We start from the raw sequence: 17,410 nt of genomic DNA on the forward strand, positions 1-17,410 counted from the left end.
TCCTGTATTATACTCCAGAGCTGCACTCACTATTCTGCTGGTGGAGTCACTGTGTACATACATTACATTACTTATCCTGTACTGATCCTGAGTTATATCCTGTATTATACTCCAGAGCTGCACTCGCTATTATGCAGGTGGAGTAACTGTATACATACATTACATTATTTATCCTGTACTGATCCTGAGTTATATCCTGTATTATACTCCAGAGCTGCACTCACTATTCTACTGGTGGAGTCACTGTGTACGTACATTATATTACTTATCCTGTACTGATCCTGAGTTATATCCTGTATTATACTCCAGAGCTGCACTCACTATTCTGCTGATGGAGTCACTGTGTACATACATTATATTACTTATCCTGTACTGATCCTAAGTTACATCCTGTATTATACTCCAGAGCTGCACTCACTATTCTGCTTGTGGAGTCACTGTGTACGTACATTATATTACTTCTCCTGTACTGATCCGGAGTTATGTCCTGTATTTATTTTTTTTTACATGATTTTTTTATTTTATAATATTTTTACATCCTGTATTATACTTCAGAGCTGCACTCACTATTCTGCTGGTGGAGTGACAGTGTACATCCATGACATTACTATACAGAATATTTGCACATCCACTTGCTATCATTGTACACATAGGAAATATCGTCAGTAAGATTTAATAGGTTATTTGTGAATCACCCATAAGAAATAGACCCTAGTGGCAAGTGCTTGGCTTCCAAGTTCGCTCCAAATGGGATTGCCTTCTGCTAGACCTTTGGGACCCATTATTGGGTCAGAGTCTGGGCCCACCGGAGGATCCTCTAGTACTCTGGTGGTCCAGTCCACCCCTGGTTGGAATCCTGATCCATTCCCATAATGATGACTTTATTGCTCTCTACAAATCTGTATCCAAAGTATTGTATTGTCCAAAATTCTACCAGGGGAAGAAGCGGGGGAGCTGTGAGGGTGGCCTTCCCCTTTAACACCTGCCATGTACATACCATGCCTGGTTATTCCTACAGATCTTCTGATGGAGCTGACTCTCTCCAGGGGGCATCCATGTAACTCCCCGGTGATGTATAAATGTTTAACCTACAAGAAAACACAAATGTAAAATGTATCAATAAGTATCACCAGGTCTTATGGACAACGCCTTTAAAATTGAATTTCTGCAAATGTATTATTAAAAAATCTTCCACCATATTAAAAAGAACTCCTTCAGCAATATTTATGGGATTTCATACTAAGGCTCTGTTCACACCGCAGCCATGGTTCTTTTCCTGATGGGCCTGTTATAAGTCAATGGGATCCAGTAGGATCTGTTCCAAAACAGATCCATCATACCATTCAAATGGAAGACTCGATGCCACAGTGAAAAGAGTCTTATAAAGGATTATAGGGTAAAATATATGCTTGCTGTCAGTGAATGAAAATATGATTGTTTATATTCAGTGGTGTAAGGTCTGCCCTGACTAAGTCCTGCTCACACTGCTGAGGGAATGTTACAGTATGAGTATAAGCGCAGGCAATTGTGGTCCTGGACTCCAGCCTCATAGCACTCACCTATACTGACATGTTGTAACAAACTACAGCTGTATGAACAGGACTAGGAAAGGATTTTTTTCAGCCACTGAATGTAAACAATGCTTTAATTATCTCACAGCAAGCACAGATCTTGAAAAATGTAAGTATATTAGAAAGTTGCCGAACTTTACATTATACAATATCTTTTTTTTTTTTTTACATAGGACTGCAATGTGATTGAAAGAGAAACCAGTTCCCACGGATCTGCTGTGTTTTTTAATATTACATCAACCGAGCCTTCTCCAAACACAGCGGAGGTAATACAAATATCTCAGCAGCGGGGCGCAGGCGGCCGGGTCACCGTTACTTTGTATCAGCGATTACACTTGTCTCATGTGGAGTATGTTCATATAGACACCTCCTGCCTGAAGGAACATCCATCACCAGGTCTCAATCAGCATTTCTGCTTCAGCGCGGTCGTATTACAAAGCGAGGACACAGCTGACGTACAAAGAGGAGCGACCGGGACCCCACGACAAGGTCCCAACATGAACTGCAAACAAAACTGAAACAAATGATCCTAATATTCCTGGTACTACAGATACAAGGCTGATACATAGTAACAATGCAGGATAGCAACACCCAGCGCTGTGTATAGCGCCCTTATATAAACGGGAAGGACGTCACTAATAACTGACAAAGTAACAAGGTTATTACCCCAGAGAGGATCAGTCATGACGGGACAGTTTCATTTAAAAATGAGGTAGATCACACCTCGTGACTCGGGACAAGATATTGACCCGGAGCTCTGGACCTGTTCTATAGGATTTGTCCAAATAATCAACATCTTATAGTAGTCGTCTCTGTTAGAAATCCCATTTCCATACATCCTATTAGGGAATTCTGGGTAATAGAGGGGGGTCCACTGTTCAGAATCCTCATCTCTTCTCCTCATCTTGGTCAGAGTGGAGAGCGGTTGCATAGAGCGTCTCTCTCTCTCTTTGGAGGACCTGTCCTGTCCTGTATTACACAGACAACACATTGATATGAATGGACACTGTGTAATACTTCATTTCTCCAGTGGCGGTGCTGCAGGGAAACTTAATGCCAGGTTTCCCCACAGATTACAGCTAATCGCTGGGGGTCGAAGCAGGGAAAACGTTGTGATCTGCTTATTGTCAAGGGACCGTTCTAACAAGTAGGGATTGTACAGAGCGGAGAGCCCCTTTAAGCTGGCCATAGGCATAATGATAATTGTTGGCAAGACGGCCATTATAGGAGAACTAGTGTAAGAAAATGATGGCCCTATAGTGTATATTAAAATGTGAAAACCATATCATCATTCAGGGCTGAGGTTGGATCCCAGGCCCAAAGTCGGAGGCTGCACTACTGATTCCTATTACAACATGTCCCGTTTTGTTTATTATTTTTGTTGTCATGGAGACTTTGTGTGGATCCAAATCACTATCTACATCCTGCCTGAATACTGCCAGTCATACGTGTGGACATTATTGGTACATTGATGTATTTGCTAATTTGGATTTCTACAAGGTCCCCATGACAACACTGCACTGACTGAAGAAGACACGGTTCCATCAGGATCTCTCAGTAGTGCAGCCTCAGGCTTTGGGCCTGTAACTTTGAGTGATCACATCTCAGCCTAGAAGTAAGATATTGAAAAACAGTTTCAGATTTGAAATTTACACTAAAGGAACTTTAAAAAAAATCTTTATAGTCTATAGCTTTGTCTAGGTTACTAAAACAAGCAATTCCCATTGGTGGAACAGGAATAGAAATTATTTGACATTTTTTCTAACTTAATACTGTGAATAGAGGCAAAAAATACATGTAAATGATATTCACAACAGCTGAAATGATGTTCCACATGGACAATCATCCCTATCATTGCAAATATATTGCAGTCTATGTTCCTTTAATCATCAGTGTCCTGATTGGACAGATCGGGAGCAAAACGGCCGGCATTATAAATGCCTTATAAGTTGTCGTCATTTGTGCAAAAGCAGCTGCAATAAGGAACATATATATCTTAGGCTCTACCCAAACGTATATGTCGAAAAATACACCCCCCGACGAATGCCACTGTATAGGCCCATTCACCCCTATTATTAAAAAATACCGTATATCGCAAGTCTACGTTTTTTTGCGGGATGCCTCTGTATTGAATTGCGTAGTCGACCACACTGTTCCATATAATTAAAAAATGTTTGCCGACACATTATGCCCCGACGAATGCCAAAAGGACACTCTTGGCATATGTGGGGTTAATAGGGCCCTATTGATACGTTAACAGTATTTCCCAGCGCATACGCAGTGACTAGAGCCTTAGGACAGAGGTCACTCCTCCATCACGAGCACCACCATGGGGGATTTTTCAACCAATAAGAACTGGCCTCGGCCTCCATTGTATTGGTTTCTTCTACGAACCTGATGAGCGCGGACGCAGTTGGAGTTGAGATTGGGATATCGAGTTCCGGGGTCGAGCGTATACTGGTCAAAGTTCTTGCTGATGTTTTCGGGTTTCGTCTGAGGTAGTAAGCGGTAGATACTCTCCCTGATACAAGAAAAGAACATAATTACAGTATTACGGAGTCAGAACCCCCCCGTCCCCCCCTCCGGTGTATTATCAGCCAGACTGCGGTGGGGATAATGGAGACAGAGGCTGTGATTGAGAGGGTAAGTATGTAGCCCCTCGTCCATTGCATGAGGTCATCGCTTTATATATATATCCCTGGTGTATAATCTTCTCCTCCGCTCGGAGACGGGAATAAGAACATTCACCGTAAAGCTCCTGAAATCCACATTCTTCTTTGATACTTGACATGTAATTTTTGAACTCCTCGACCACAGACAAGTGAGTCAGGAATGAAACAAGGACAAGGAGTGGAAAGACAGATCTTACGTGATGATGTCATACATTACATCAGGGGGTCTTACAGCTACAGGCATCTCCTTACACGGGCGAAGCTGAAAATCAGGGGCTCCAGCTGCTCTGTGATGGGGCCCGAATCCCAACTTACTTTAATTCCCAGAATAAGCGAGCGGGGGACTTCATTTTTAAAGAAGTACCGGCATGGGGTGGGACCCCCGGAGACCGTCTCATTTTTGTTATCACAGAGACATTGGCCCACGTTTACTAAGGCTAGAATTTATTATATACATAAGTTTAAATTGTGACTAAACTTTAAAAAAACTTCTGACATGTCAGAAGTTTTGATCAGTGGGGTTCTGGGCACTGAAACCCCCACCGATCGCTAAAACGAAGCGGCAGAAGCACTCGGGTGAGCGCTGAGCCGCTTAGTTTCTGATCGGCTTTTCTCAGAAAGCCGAGTAGTTGGTGTACGGACTCATAGACTTGTTATTGCGCCCGTACCCCAACTGCTCGGCTTTTCGAGAAACGAAGTGGCTCAGTGCTCACTCGAGCGCTTCTGCCACTTCGTTTTAGCGATCGGTGGGGGTCTCATTGCTCGGACCCCCACTGATCCAAACTTCTCACGTCACTATGACGAGTCAGACGTTTTTTGAAACTGTAGTTACCCTTTAAGTAAAGGAGATTGGAGTCATTTGCACCAAATTTATTAAAAAGCGCACACCTCAATAATTTTTTGCGCGTTTTTAACGTCGGTCAGTGAGGAAATTAAATCTATCCTATAAATTTGTGCCATTTCCTCCTAGTCCACATAATTAATGGCCTTAACCACGTATACAGTGGAGGCCACGCCCACTTCTTCAACATTTCCGTAAGAGTTGCAAATTTAACCGCTAAAATGTCAAAAATAATCCATATTTAGCGGCCAGTCAAAACCTGGCGTTCTTAATAAATGTGGACCATTGTGAGGACCCTAATCAATCTACATCAATGTCCAAGATCTCTGCTTGCTATCGGTGAATTGGAACATTATTTGCTTCCAGTGGTTGAAAACCATCAACACCTGATTTCTAAAACCCACTTATAAATACGCTATTAGGTCATTCTGCGTCCCTTTAAATTCGGCACTAAGAAAATTAGATTGCAAGCTCTGCAGGGACCACTGTGCATCAGTACAATTTCTGTATATGTATATATATATAAACATCTCGTTATGGTGACTTTACAGGAAGCCGTCAGTCAGATAAAAGCTCAGAGATCATCACATGTAGAATGCAGATAACAGAGAGAATAGCAGATACAGAGCATTAATGACCGGGAACTAGGCAGCCGTTTCGTGCTGTTGTAGATACAGATCTTATACCATTTCCTGTTTATCAGGTTAGGGGGAAGTTCATTGTCAGTTTCAAGACCCCAACCTTTTTAATGTGATGAATAAAGTAGCGAAAAGTTCTCTCTACACCCCACCCCCCAAAAAAAAACAACCAAAAAACAAGAAGCTCAATGTGTCCTGTTAAGAACGGGATTCTTCCTATGAAGTGTTTGAGATGTTTTACGCGTGTAGACTTTTCCCAGATGATCTTTCAGCTTATAATGCGCTGTTAGGACCTTTAGCTGATGATGTCACAGTCCACCTCATGGCTCAATGACATCATAATCGAATAATATATTGTAGGGTTCCACATCGCAATTTCATATTGTAGCATTAGTTGCTATGTGAAAGTGGCCATAGTGATGGGATACATCGTACCATCTGACCTCATGTGAATGGAAGGATAAGCCCATATGGGGAACGGCAGCAATTTATTGGTATAATTCACCATCTCATGGTCACATGACTGTCCGAGACTTCGTGTCCCATAGGGAAACATTGAGGTTGCATGGCAGACATGCCAAGATTTCACTGTGACTCACGGGCGTCTGAAAGTCGCCATGTAGCTGTAGCCATATCTATAAAGAGTTATCCATGCACTCCATTAGACCAGCGCCACCTATTGGCCTAAATACCAAGTAAAACTGATAAAAGTGGCCTCTACTGCCCAGTTTATTAAATATTCATTATCTGGGTTTGTACAGCAGCAAAGAAATACATTTCTTACCGTTCAGCAAGGATCTCAAGAGGTGAAGTCCCCTGAGCCCAGCTCTTCACCATCCAGGCTGTGTCAAACGCTGCCAGAAACCCCCGGGCACAGCCCGTCCCCATTGGCCAGAAAGGCTACAAAACAAAACAATAACACATTTGGTGGCACCAGCTCTATGCAGGAAAATACATAAAAAGCAGTGAGGCCGAGATCATCCTGCCAACCTCAAGTAAGCTGTCTCCAACGAGAGCGACCAGAAGGTGATGCCCAGAGCGTTCCCGGACCAGTGCAGCATTATCAGAGGCGTACATAGAGGTAAAGTCAAACATGGCCACATCTGGCTGCCCGTAATGATTGATGGAAAAATCCAAAGACGGCAACTGGTAATTGGTGGCAAAGTCGGCAGCTTCTCTTGCATAGGACTGCAGGTTCTCCTGGTCTACATTCTCTGCACATAGCAGCATCTCTGCATCAGCGTAATCCTGGAAAGAGAGAACATTGCATTTCAAAGCTGCATAAATGGTCAGCAAAGATAAACGGTCACAATGACATCCACCTACGTTCAGAATGACGCCTTTATCCAGGAGACTTTGTTTCTTTGCGGTCATTACGAAGTAGTGCGTGCTGTCCTTGTAATATACAATATTCTCAAGGTCAATCCCTGAAACACAGGCAAGAACGTTAATAAGGACAGAGGAGAAGGACACATAATTTAGGTGCTCAGTGCCTCAATTATATCAACAGGTTTTGTTAAAATAATAGGTTATTGGAAACAGTCAGCAAGCTTGGCTTTTCCTACATCAGATGGCTGTACAGTAAAAAGGATACTTCCCAAAATGTTAATTACCAGGGTAAGCTCTGTGCAGACACTGAACCAGAAGGCAATGCTGGCGGATTTCAGCTCTGGAGCCAGCAGAATTGTGAATACAGCTCTAAGAGTACAGCTCTGTAGTATAATACAGGATTTAACTCAGGATCAGTACAGGATAAGTTATGTATGTACACAGTGACTCCACCAGCAGAATAGTGAGTGCAGCTCTGGAGTATAATACAGGATATAACTCGGGATCAGTACAGGATAAGTAATGTAATGTATGTACACAGTGACTCCACCAGCAGAATAGTGAGTGCAGCTCTGGAGTATAATACAGGATGTAACTCAGGATCAGTACAGGATAAGTAATGTAATGTATGTACACAGTGACTCCACCAGCAGAATAGTGAGTGCAGCTCTGGAGTATAATACAGTAACACAGGATCAGTACAGGATAAGTAATGTAATGTATGTACACAGTGACTCCACCAGCAGAATAGTGAGTGCAGCTCTGGAGTATAATACAGGATGTAACTCAGGATCAGTACAGGATAAGTAATGTAATGTATGTACACAGTGACTCCACCAGCAGAATAGTGAGTGCAGCTCTGGAGTATAATACAGGATGTAACTCAGGATCAGTACAGGATAAGTAATGTAATGTATGTACACAGTGACTCCACCAGCAGAATAGTGAGTGCAGTGTCTCTCTGTTCTGTCAGGTCTCTCTGTTCTGTCAGGTCTCTCTGTTCTGTCAGGTCTCTCTGTTCTGTCAGGTCTCTCTGTTCTGTCAGGTCTCTCTGTTCTGTCAGGTCTCTGTGTTATATTATGTCTCTGTGTTATATTATGTCTCTGTGTTATATTATGTCTCTGTGTTATATTATGTCTCTGTGTTATATTATATCTTTATGTTATATTATGTCTTTATGTTCTATTATGTCTCTATGTTCTATTATGTCTCTACGTTCTATTATGTCTCTACGTTACATTATGTCTCTACGTTATATTATGTCTCTACGTTATATTATGTCTCTACGTTATATTATGTCTCTACGTTATATTATGTCTCTACGTTATATTATGTCTCTACGTTATATTATGTCTCTACGTTATATTATGTCTCTACGTTATATTATGTCTCTACGTTATATTATGTCTCTACGTTATATTATGTCTCTACGTTATATTATGTCTCTACGTTATATTATGTCTCTACGTTATATTATGTCTCTACGTTATATTATGTCTCTACGTTATATTATGTCTCTACGTTATATTATGTCTCTACGTTATATTATGTCTCTACGTTATATTATGTCTCTACGTTATATTATGTCTCTATGTTATATTATGTCTCTATGTTATATTATGTCTCTACGTTATATTATGTCTCTACGTTATATTATGTCTCTACGTTATATTATGTCTCTACGTTATATTATGTCTCTACGTTATATTATGTCTCTACGTTATATTATGTCTCTATGTTATATTATGTCTCTATGTTATATTATGTCTTTACGAGATGTTGCCATTTGCCATGATACATTGTTACCACTTCACTACACGTGACCTTCCGACACAATAGAAGCAAATTCTAGATTGTTCTAAGGTAAACAGAATCATCTCCACGTAGCGAGGGTTTCGAGGGAAAGTTATTTTGTGTTGTAAAGGCCACGAATATTATGTTACATGTGAACTGCAGTGTTGTCTGGCCTCGGGGTGACACGCTGATCCTGACACCCGTGACACGTGCTGCTGTTTACTGATTGGTTATAGAATGAGGACAAACCTGTTTCTTCCTTCAAGTCTTGAAAGAATTTCTGATTGAAGATAAAGGCTACTCCGCTAATCTCCTCCACTTTGGCTTCCGCTGTCGTGTTTCTGTTGATGAAGTTGGCGGTGATGGCGATGGCCAGTTTACCTCGAAATTCTTTCCTCTTGAATCCTGCAAAACAGAAACTGTAAGTAAGAGATCTGTACAACAGATACAAAAACCTCCTCCATTAGTATCAAAGCAGCCACATTACTAAATCGGCATACTCCTCCTGAAATACTCTGTGCTGCGTGGAATCTCCCTCTTACATCATCACAGTATGAAACTGCCCCATGAAGTCCTGTTCATACGAACATCATCACATGAGTAGACCCCTGCTACTTCAATACACTCCTCTCCTGAAATACTTTGTGCTGCAGTGGTACCCTGATCCCCTAGGTCATGCCGGCAGAATAAGAATGGTTTCTGGTTTATTTAAATAAAGCAATGAATAGTTCTGCAACTATTTAATATACTTTGTGTGTCAATTCCTGACTTTTTTCAAAAACTCTGTTTGATGTCACTGAAGGGAAAGATTTTTGTTTACATCAAGAGACTGAAAACTTGTTCTGACCTAATACTCACTCTGAGGGTTTGTTACAGTTGCATCCAGTCTTGACCATCCTCTGAGAGATGAACAGTTTGGAATCCGGATGGATACATTTTACCTGCACTGATACATTATTGCAAACTATCAGGGCAGAATAGAGATTTGTGCTGCTGATGTGTTAAGTATACAGGGGATGGTCTAGATCGGATACAATTGTAACAAATCGTCAGCTGTGTGAAATCTCTGTATATAAATAAGCATGTTCCCATTCACTGACAGCAAACAGAAACTTTAAGAATGGTGATGAATTCAAACAAAAAGTATATAGGAAAGTTGCAGAACTATTCATTATGTAATGAGTAAGCGTTATTAAAATAATATGGAAAAACCTCTTAACGATGTTTTATATGGATTCCGATGACACACGCTATATGGGAGGCTGAAACATATGAAGCTTTTATAAGATTATACGGCAGGTGCTAAACAATGTGGAGCAGCTTCCCGTGTGATCCTCCTAGTCCTGCCGTATTCTACACCCAGTGATTTATCCCGCCCTGTGACACCGCGTAAAAAACCTTACACCTTCTGGGACCGGTACGAGGACTGTGTTACAGCCATGAAATCAGAACATCCCAAACATGTCACCCACAGCCAAACCGCAGTCTATTATCTATTACCCCGGCTCTTGCTGGATATAATTAGCATCACGGAGGGAGGGGAGAGACTGAGTCGGGGAAATTGTAGGTGCGGTGACGCCGTGACTCCATCCAGTGTAGTGGGGATTTCTGGGGTGTAAGCTGCAAATTCTAATATTATTGGGCTAATTTTAGAAAAGCAAAATTTGTAGAGATAGATACAATGTCTATTATTATCACAAACACTTCTGCTTTCTAAATGAGTCTGACACTGTCCAATTCCCCAAAATACACACACACACACAGCGAGAGAGAAAAAAAGTGAGAGTATGTCCACGTGTTATTACCATATTATGGTATACATATATAATATATTCTACATAACTAAGTATAATACAGGATATAACTCAGGATCAGTACAGGATAAGTAATGTAATGTATGTACACAGTGACTCCACCAGCAGAATAGTGAGTGCAGCTCTGGAGTATAATACAGGATGTAACTCAGGATCAGTACAGGATAAGTAATGTAATGTATGTACACAGTGACTCCACCAGCAGAACAGTGAGTGCAGCTCTGGAGTATAATACAGGATGTAACTCAGGATCAGTACAGGATAAGTAATGTAATGTATGTACACAGTGACTCCACCAGCAGAATAGTGAGTGCAGCTCTGGAGTATAATACAGGATGTAACTCAGGATCAGTACAGGATAAGTAATGTATGTACACAGTATCTCCACCAGCAGAATAGTGAGTGCAGCTCTGGAGTATAATACAGGATATAACTCAGGATCAGTACATGATAAGTAATGTATGTATGTACACAGTGACCCCACCAGCAGAATAGTGAGTGCAGCTCTGGAGTATAATACAGGATGTAACTCAGGATCAGTACAGGATAAGTAATGTAATGTATGTACACAGTGACTCCACCAGCAGAATAGTGAGTGCAGCTCTGGAGTATAATACAGGATGTAACTCAGGATCAGTACAGGATAAGTAATGTATGTACACAGTATCTCCACCAGCAGAATAGTGAGTGCAGCTCTGGAGTATAATGCAGGATATAACTCAGGATCAGTACAGGATAAGTAATGTATGTACACAGTGACTCCACCAGCAGAATAGTGAGTGCAGCTCTGGAGTATAATACAGGATATAACTCAGGATCAGTACAGGATAAGTAATGTAATGTATGTACACAGTGACTCCACCAGCAGAATAGTGAGTGCAGCTCTGGAGTATAATACAGGATGTAACTCAGGATCAGTACAGGATAAGTAATGTAATGTATGTACACAGTAACGCCACCAGCAGAATAGTGAGTGCAGCTCTGGAGTATAATACAGGATATAACTCAGGATCAGTACAGGATAAGTAATGTATGTACACAGTGACTCCACCAGCAGAATAGTGAGTGCAGCTCTGGAGTATAATACAGGATGTAACTCAGGATCAGTACAGGATAAGTAATGTAATGTATGTACACAGTAACGCCACCAGCAGAATAGTGAGTGCAGCTCTGGAGTATAATACAGGACGTAACTCAGGATCAGTACAGGATAAGTAATGTAATGTATGTACACAGTGACCACCAGCAGAATAGTGAGTGCAGCTCTGGAGTATAATACAGGATGTAACTCAGGATCAGTACAGGATAAGTAATGTAATGTATGTACACAGTAACCCCACCAGCAGAATAGTGAGTGCAGCTCTGGAGTATAATACAGGATATAACGCAGGATCAGTACAGGATAAGTAATGTAATGTATGTACACAGTGATTCCACCAGCAGAATAGTGAGTGCAGCTCTGGAGTATAATACAGGATGTAACTCAGGATCAGTACAGGATATGTAATGTAATGTATGTACACAGTGACTCCACCAGCAGAATAGTGAGTGGAGCTCTGGAGTATATTACAGGATGTAACTCAGGATCAGTGCAGGATAAGAATTGTAATGTATGTACACAGTGACTCCACCAGCATAATAGTGAGTGCAGCTCTGGAGTATAATACAGGATATAACTCAGGATCAGTACAGGATAAGTAATATAATGTATGTACACAGTGACTCCACCAGCAGAATAGTGAGTGCAGCTCTGGAGTATAATACAGGATATAACTCAGGATCAGTGCAGGATAAGAATTGTAATGTATGTACACAGTGACTCCACCAGCAGAATAGTGAGTGCAGCTCTGGAGTATAATACAGGAAGTAACTCAGGATCCGTACAGGATAATTAATGTAATGTATGTACACAGTGACTTAAGTCCTAGATTCACCTTTGAGCACCATTTTAGATTAGCTATAATATATATATATATATATATATATATATATATATATATATATATAAAAAACAATTCATTTTGTAAATTATTTGCATTATATATCTTGTACGGTTCGTGAGTTTTATAATTTCTTATATTCCTTTCACATCCAGAGCTGTATTCACAATCCTGCTGGTCAGCACTAGGATTACTGACATCTTTCTATCAGTTGTACACTGCTGCACTGAATTCTGGGACTCTTTTTCTACATCTGATTAGTGTTCTGTGCCTGGAACAAAGCCGACAAACACCCCGAATGCAAACTTAGCTGGGCATGTTACGTGTAGATACTGAACCAGCAGTTGACTTTTGAAAGGGGCAGAAAAAGAATTGTGAATGCAGCTCTGGTTTTGCATGGAGAATAAGACATGAGAACATGTAACGTTACCCAGCATTATATGTACCGTAGATGATATATTCATGTAAACTGTGAAATAACAATAAGGGAAGAGGGTCCTGTATTACAATCCGATCATAACTATACGTTGGTTATTCATGGGAAGACCCCCCCCCCCCCGATCCAACTATCAATGTGACATGTTAAAGGGACATACAGTGTAAAATATCTCGTACAATAGGACTGATTATATTGTGTAACATTTTTCCAACTCTTGCAAATATCCTCCTTGTCCATTGCTGCTCACAGGTCAGATCTCACCTTCCAGGGTGTTCCTCCGTCCGTCCGCCCCGATAATGACATCAAACTCATAGTCAGATAATGGATGGTCCTGAGGAAGGAATTCCGCCCTCCATCCTATTTCTGCGGACAAAGAAAACATAACACGACATTAATGTTCAGCTCAAGGCTGCAAAATTAGAGAATAATTCAACAATTCCTTGCACACAACTGTTGGTATTATCGGGACATATAACTGCTGCCACCTTAGCTGGTATAAAGTGGGCACTATGGCTGAAGGAGCGGTGTCTAGTATTAGGTTAGTAATTATGGCTGGTAATATGTGGGCATTATGACATTGGGCAATATAGCAGGTATTAAGGAGAACTATGGCTGGTTATAAAGTGGGCACCATTGCTGTAGTAACTATAGCTGGTAATATGTGAGCACTATGGATGTGGGCACCATGACTATAGGCACTATGATTGGTAATGTGTGGGCATTGTGGCTGCAAACATTATACATGGTTCCATGTGACACAAATGGTACAATTGTGGGCACTATGACAGTCTGATGGAGAACTGTGGCTGGTATTATGCAAGAAATATAGCGGATAGTCAGTGGGCAGTATGGATGGAATATGGTCTGCACTATGGCTGGTATGTGGGCACAATGGCTGTGGGTACAACAGGGTACTATATATGCACTAGAGACGGTACTATTATATATACACTAGAGATGGTACTATTATATATACACTAGAGATGGTACTATTATATACACACTAGAGATGGTACTATTATATACACACTAGAGATGGTACTATTATATATACACTAGAGATGGTACTGTTATATATACACTAGAGATGGTACTATTATATACACACTAGAGATGGTACTATTATATATACACTAGAGATGGTACTGTTATATATACACTAGAGATGGTACTATTATATATACACTAGAGATGGTACTATTATATATACACTAGAGATGGTACTATTATATATACACTAGAGATGGTACTATTATATATACACTAGAGACGGTACTATTATATATACACTAGAGACGGTACTATTATATATACACTAGAGACGGTACTATTATATATACACTAGAGATGGTACTATTATATATGCACTAGAGATGGTACTATTATATATGCACTAGAGATGGTACTATTATATATGCACTAGAGATGGTACTATTATATACGCACTAGAGATGGTACTATTATATACGCATTAGAGATGGTACTATTATATACGCACTAGAGATGGTACTATTATATACGCACTAGAGATGGTACTATTATATACGCACTAGAGATGGTACTATTATATACGCACTAGAGATGGTACTATTATATACGCACTAGAGATGGTACTATTATATACGCACTAGAGATGGTACTATTATATATACACTAGAGATGGTACTATTATATACGCACTAGAGATGGTACTATTATATATACACTAGAGATGGTACTATTATATATGCACTAGAGATGGTACTATTATATATGCACTAGAGATGGTACTATTATATATACACTAGAGATGGTACTATTATATATACACTAGAGATGGTACTATTATATATACACTAGAGATGGTACTATTATATATACACTAGAGATGGTACTATTATATATACACTAGAGATGATACTATTATATATAGACTACAGATGGTACTATTATATATACACTAGAGATGGTACTATTATATATACACTAGAGATGGTACTATTATATATACACTAGAGATGGTACTATTATATATACACTAGAGATGGTACTATTATATATGCACTAGAGATGGTACTATTATATATACACTAGAGATGGGACTATTATATAAACACTAGAGATGGTACTATTATATATACACTAGAGATGGTACTATTATATATACACTAGAGATGGTACTATTATATATACACTAGAGATGGTACTATTATATATACACTAGATATGGTACTATTATATATACACTAGAGATGGTACTATTATATATACACTAGAGATGGTACTATTATATATACACTAGAGACGGTACTATTATATACACACTACAACTAATACTATTATATATACACTAGAGACGGTACTATTATATACACACTACAACTAATACTATTATATATAGACTACAGATGGTACTCTTATATATACACTAGATATGGTACTATTATATATACACTAGAGACGGTACTATTATATATACACTAGAGATGGTACTGTTATATATACACTAGAGATGGTACTATTATATATAGACTACAGATGGTACTATTATATATACACTAGAGATGGTACTATTATATATACACTAGAGATGGTACTATTATATATACACTAGATATGGTACTATTATATATACACTAGAGATGGTACTATTATATATACACTAGAGATGGTACTATTATATATACACTAGATATGGTACTATTATATATACACTAGAGATGGTACTATTATATATACACTAGATATGGTACTATTATATATACACTAGAGATTGTACTATTATATATACACTAGAGATGGTACTATTATATATACACTAGATATGGTACTATTATATATACACTAGAGATGGTACTATTATATATACACTAGAGATGGTACTATTATATATACACTAGAGATGGTACTATTATATATACACTAGAGATGGTACTATTATATATACACTAGAGATGGTACTATTATATATACACTAGAGATGGTACTATTATATATACACTAGAGATGGTACTATTATATATACACTAGAGATGGTACTATTATATATACACTAGATATGGTACTATTATATATACACTAGAGATGGTACTATTATATATAGACTACAGATGGTACTATTATATATACACTAGATATGGTACTATTATATATACACTAGAGATGGTACTATTATATATACACTAGATATGGTACTATTATATATACACTAGAGACGGTACTATTATATACACACTACAACTAATACTATTATATATAGACTACAGATGGTACTATTATATATACACTAGAGATGGTACTATTATATATACACTAGAGATGGTACTATTATATACACACTAGAGATGGTACTATTATATATACACTAGAGATGGTACTATTATATATACACTAGATATGGTACTATTATATATACACTAGAGACGGTACTATTATATACACACTACAACAAATACTATTATATATAGACTACAGATGGTACTATTATATATGCACTAGAGATGGTACTATTATATATACACTAGAGATGGTACTATTATATATGCACTAGAGATGGTACTATTATATATGCACTAGATATGGTACTATTATATATACACTAGAGATGGTACTATTATATATACACTAGAGATGGTACTATTATATATACACTAGAGATGGTACTATTATATATACACTAGAGATGGTACTATTATATATACACTAGATATGGTACTATTATATATACACTAGAGATGGTACTATTATATATACACTAGAGATGGTACTATTATATATACACTAGAGATGGTACTATTATATATACACTAGAGACGGTACTATTATATACACACTATAACTAATACTATTATATATACACTAGAGACGGTACTATTATATACACACTACAACTAATACTATTATATATAGACTACAGATGGTACTATTATATATGCACTAGAGATTGTACTATTATATATACACTACAGATGGTACTATTATATATGCACTAGAGATGGTACTATTATATATGCACTAGATATGGTACTATTATATATACACTAGAGATGGTACTATTATATATACACTAGAGATGGTACTATTATATATACACTAGAGATGGTACTATTATATATACACTAGAGATGGTACTATTATATATACACTAGAGATGGTACTATTATATATACACTAGAGATGGTACTATTATATATACACTAGAGATGGTACTATTATATATACACTAGAGATGGTACTATTATATATACACTAGAGACGGTACTATTATATACACACTACAACTAATACTATTATATATGCACTAGAGATGGTACTATTATATATACACTAGAGATGGTACTATTATATATACACTAGAGATGGTACTATTATATATGCACTAGAGATGGTACTA

General features: G+C 38.5%; 1 protein-coding gene across 8 annotated transcripts in view; it reads right to left on the reverse strand.

Moving 5' to 3' along the window:
* MICAL2 (microtubule associated monooxygenase, calponin and LIM domain containing 2) overlaps window positions 1-17,410 on the reverse strand; it is a 218,428-nt gene that overhangs the window by 117,509 nt on the left and 83,509 nt on the right. For all 8 annotated transcript variants that reach the window (XM_075838150.1, XM_075838144.1, XM_075838145.1 and 5 more), the window contains exons 5-11: window positions 13,300-13,401; window positions 9,095-9,250; window positions 7,049-7,149; window positions 6,713-6,970; window positions 6,507-6,622; window positions 3,966-4,092; window positions 998-1,088 (exon numbers count right to left, since the gene is read on the reverse strand). In XM_075838150.1, coding sequence (XP_075694265.1) covers window positions 998-1,088; window positions 3,966-4,092; window positions 6,507-6,622; window positions 6,713-6,970; window positions 7,049-7,149; window positions 9,095-9,250; window positions 13,300-13,401 — 951 coding nt within the window. The remainder of the gene's footprint in view (window positions 1-997; window positions 1,089-3,965; window positions 4,093-6,506; window positions 6,623-6,712; window positions 6,971-7,048; window positions 7,150-9,094; window positions 9,251-13,299; window positions 13,402-17,410) is intronic.

This window comes from Rhinoderma darwinii, chromosome 9 (assembly GCF_050947455.1).
Source record: "Rhinoderma darwinii isolate aRhiDar2 chromosome 9, aRhiDar2.hap1, whole genome shotgun sequence".
In the NCBI taxonomy this organism is placed as follows: domain Eukaryota; kingdom Metazoa; phylum Chordata; class Amphibia; order Anura; family Rhinodermatidae; genus Rhinoderma; species Rhinoderma darwinii.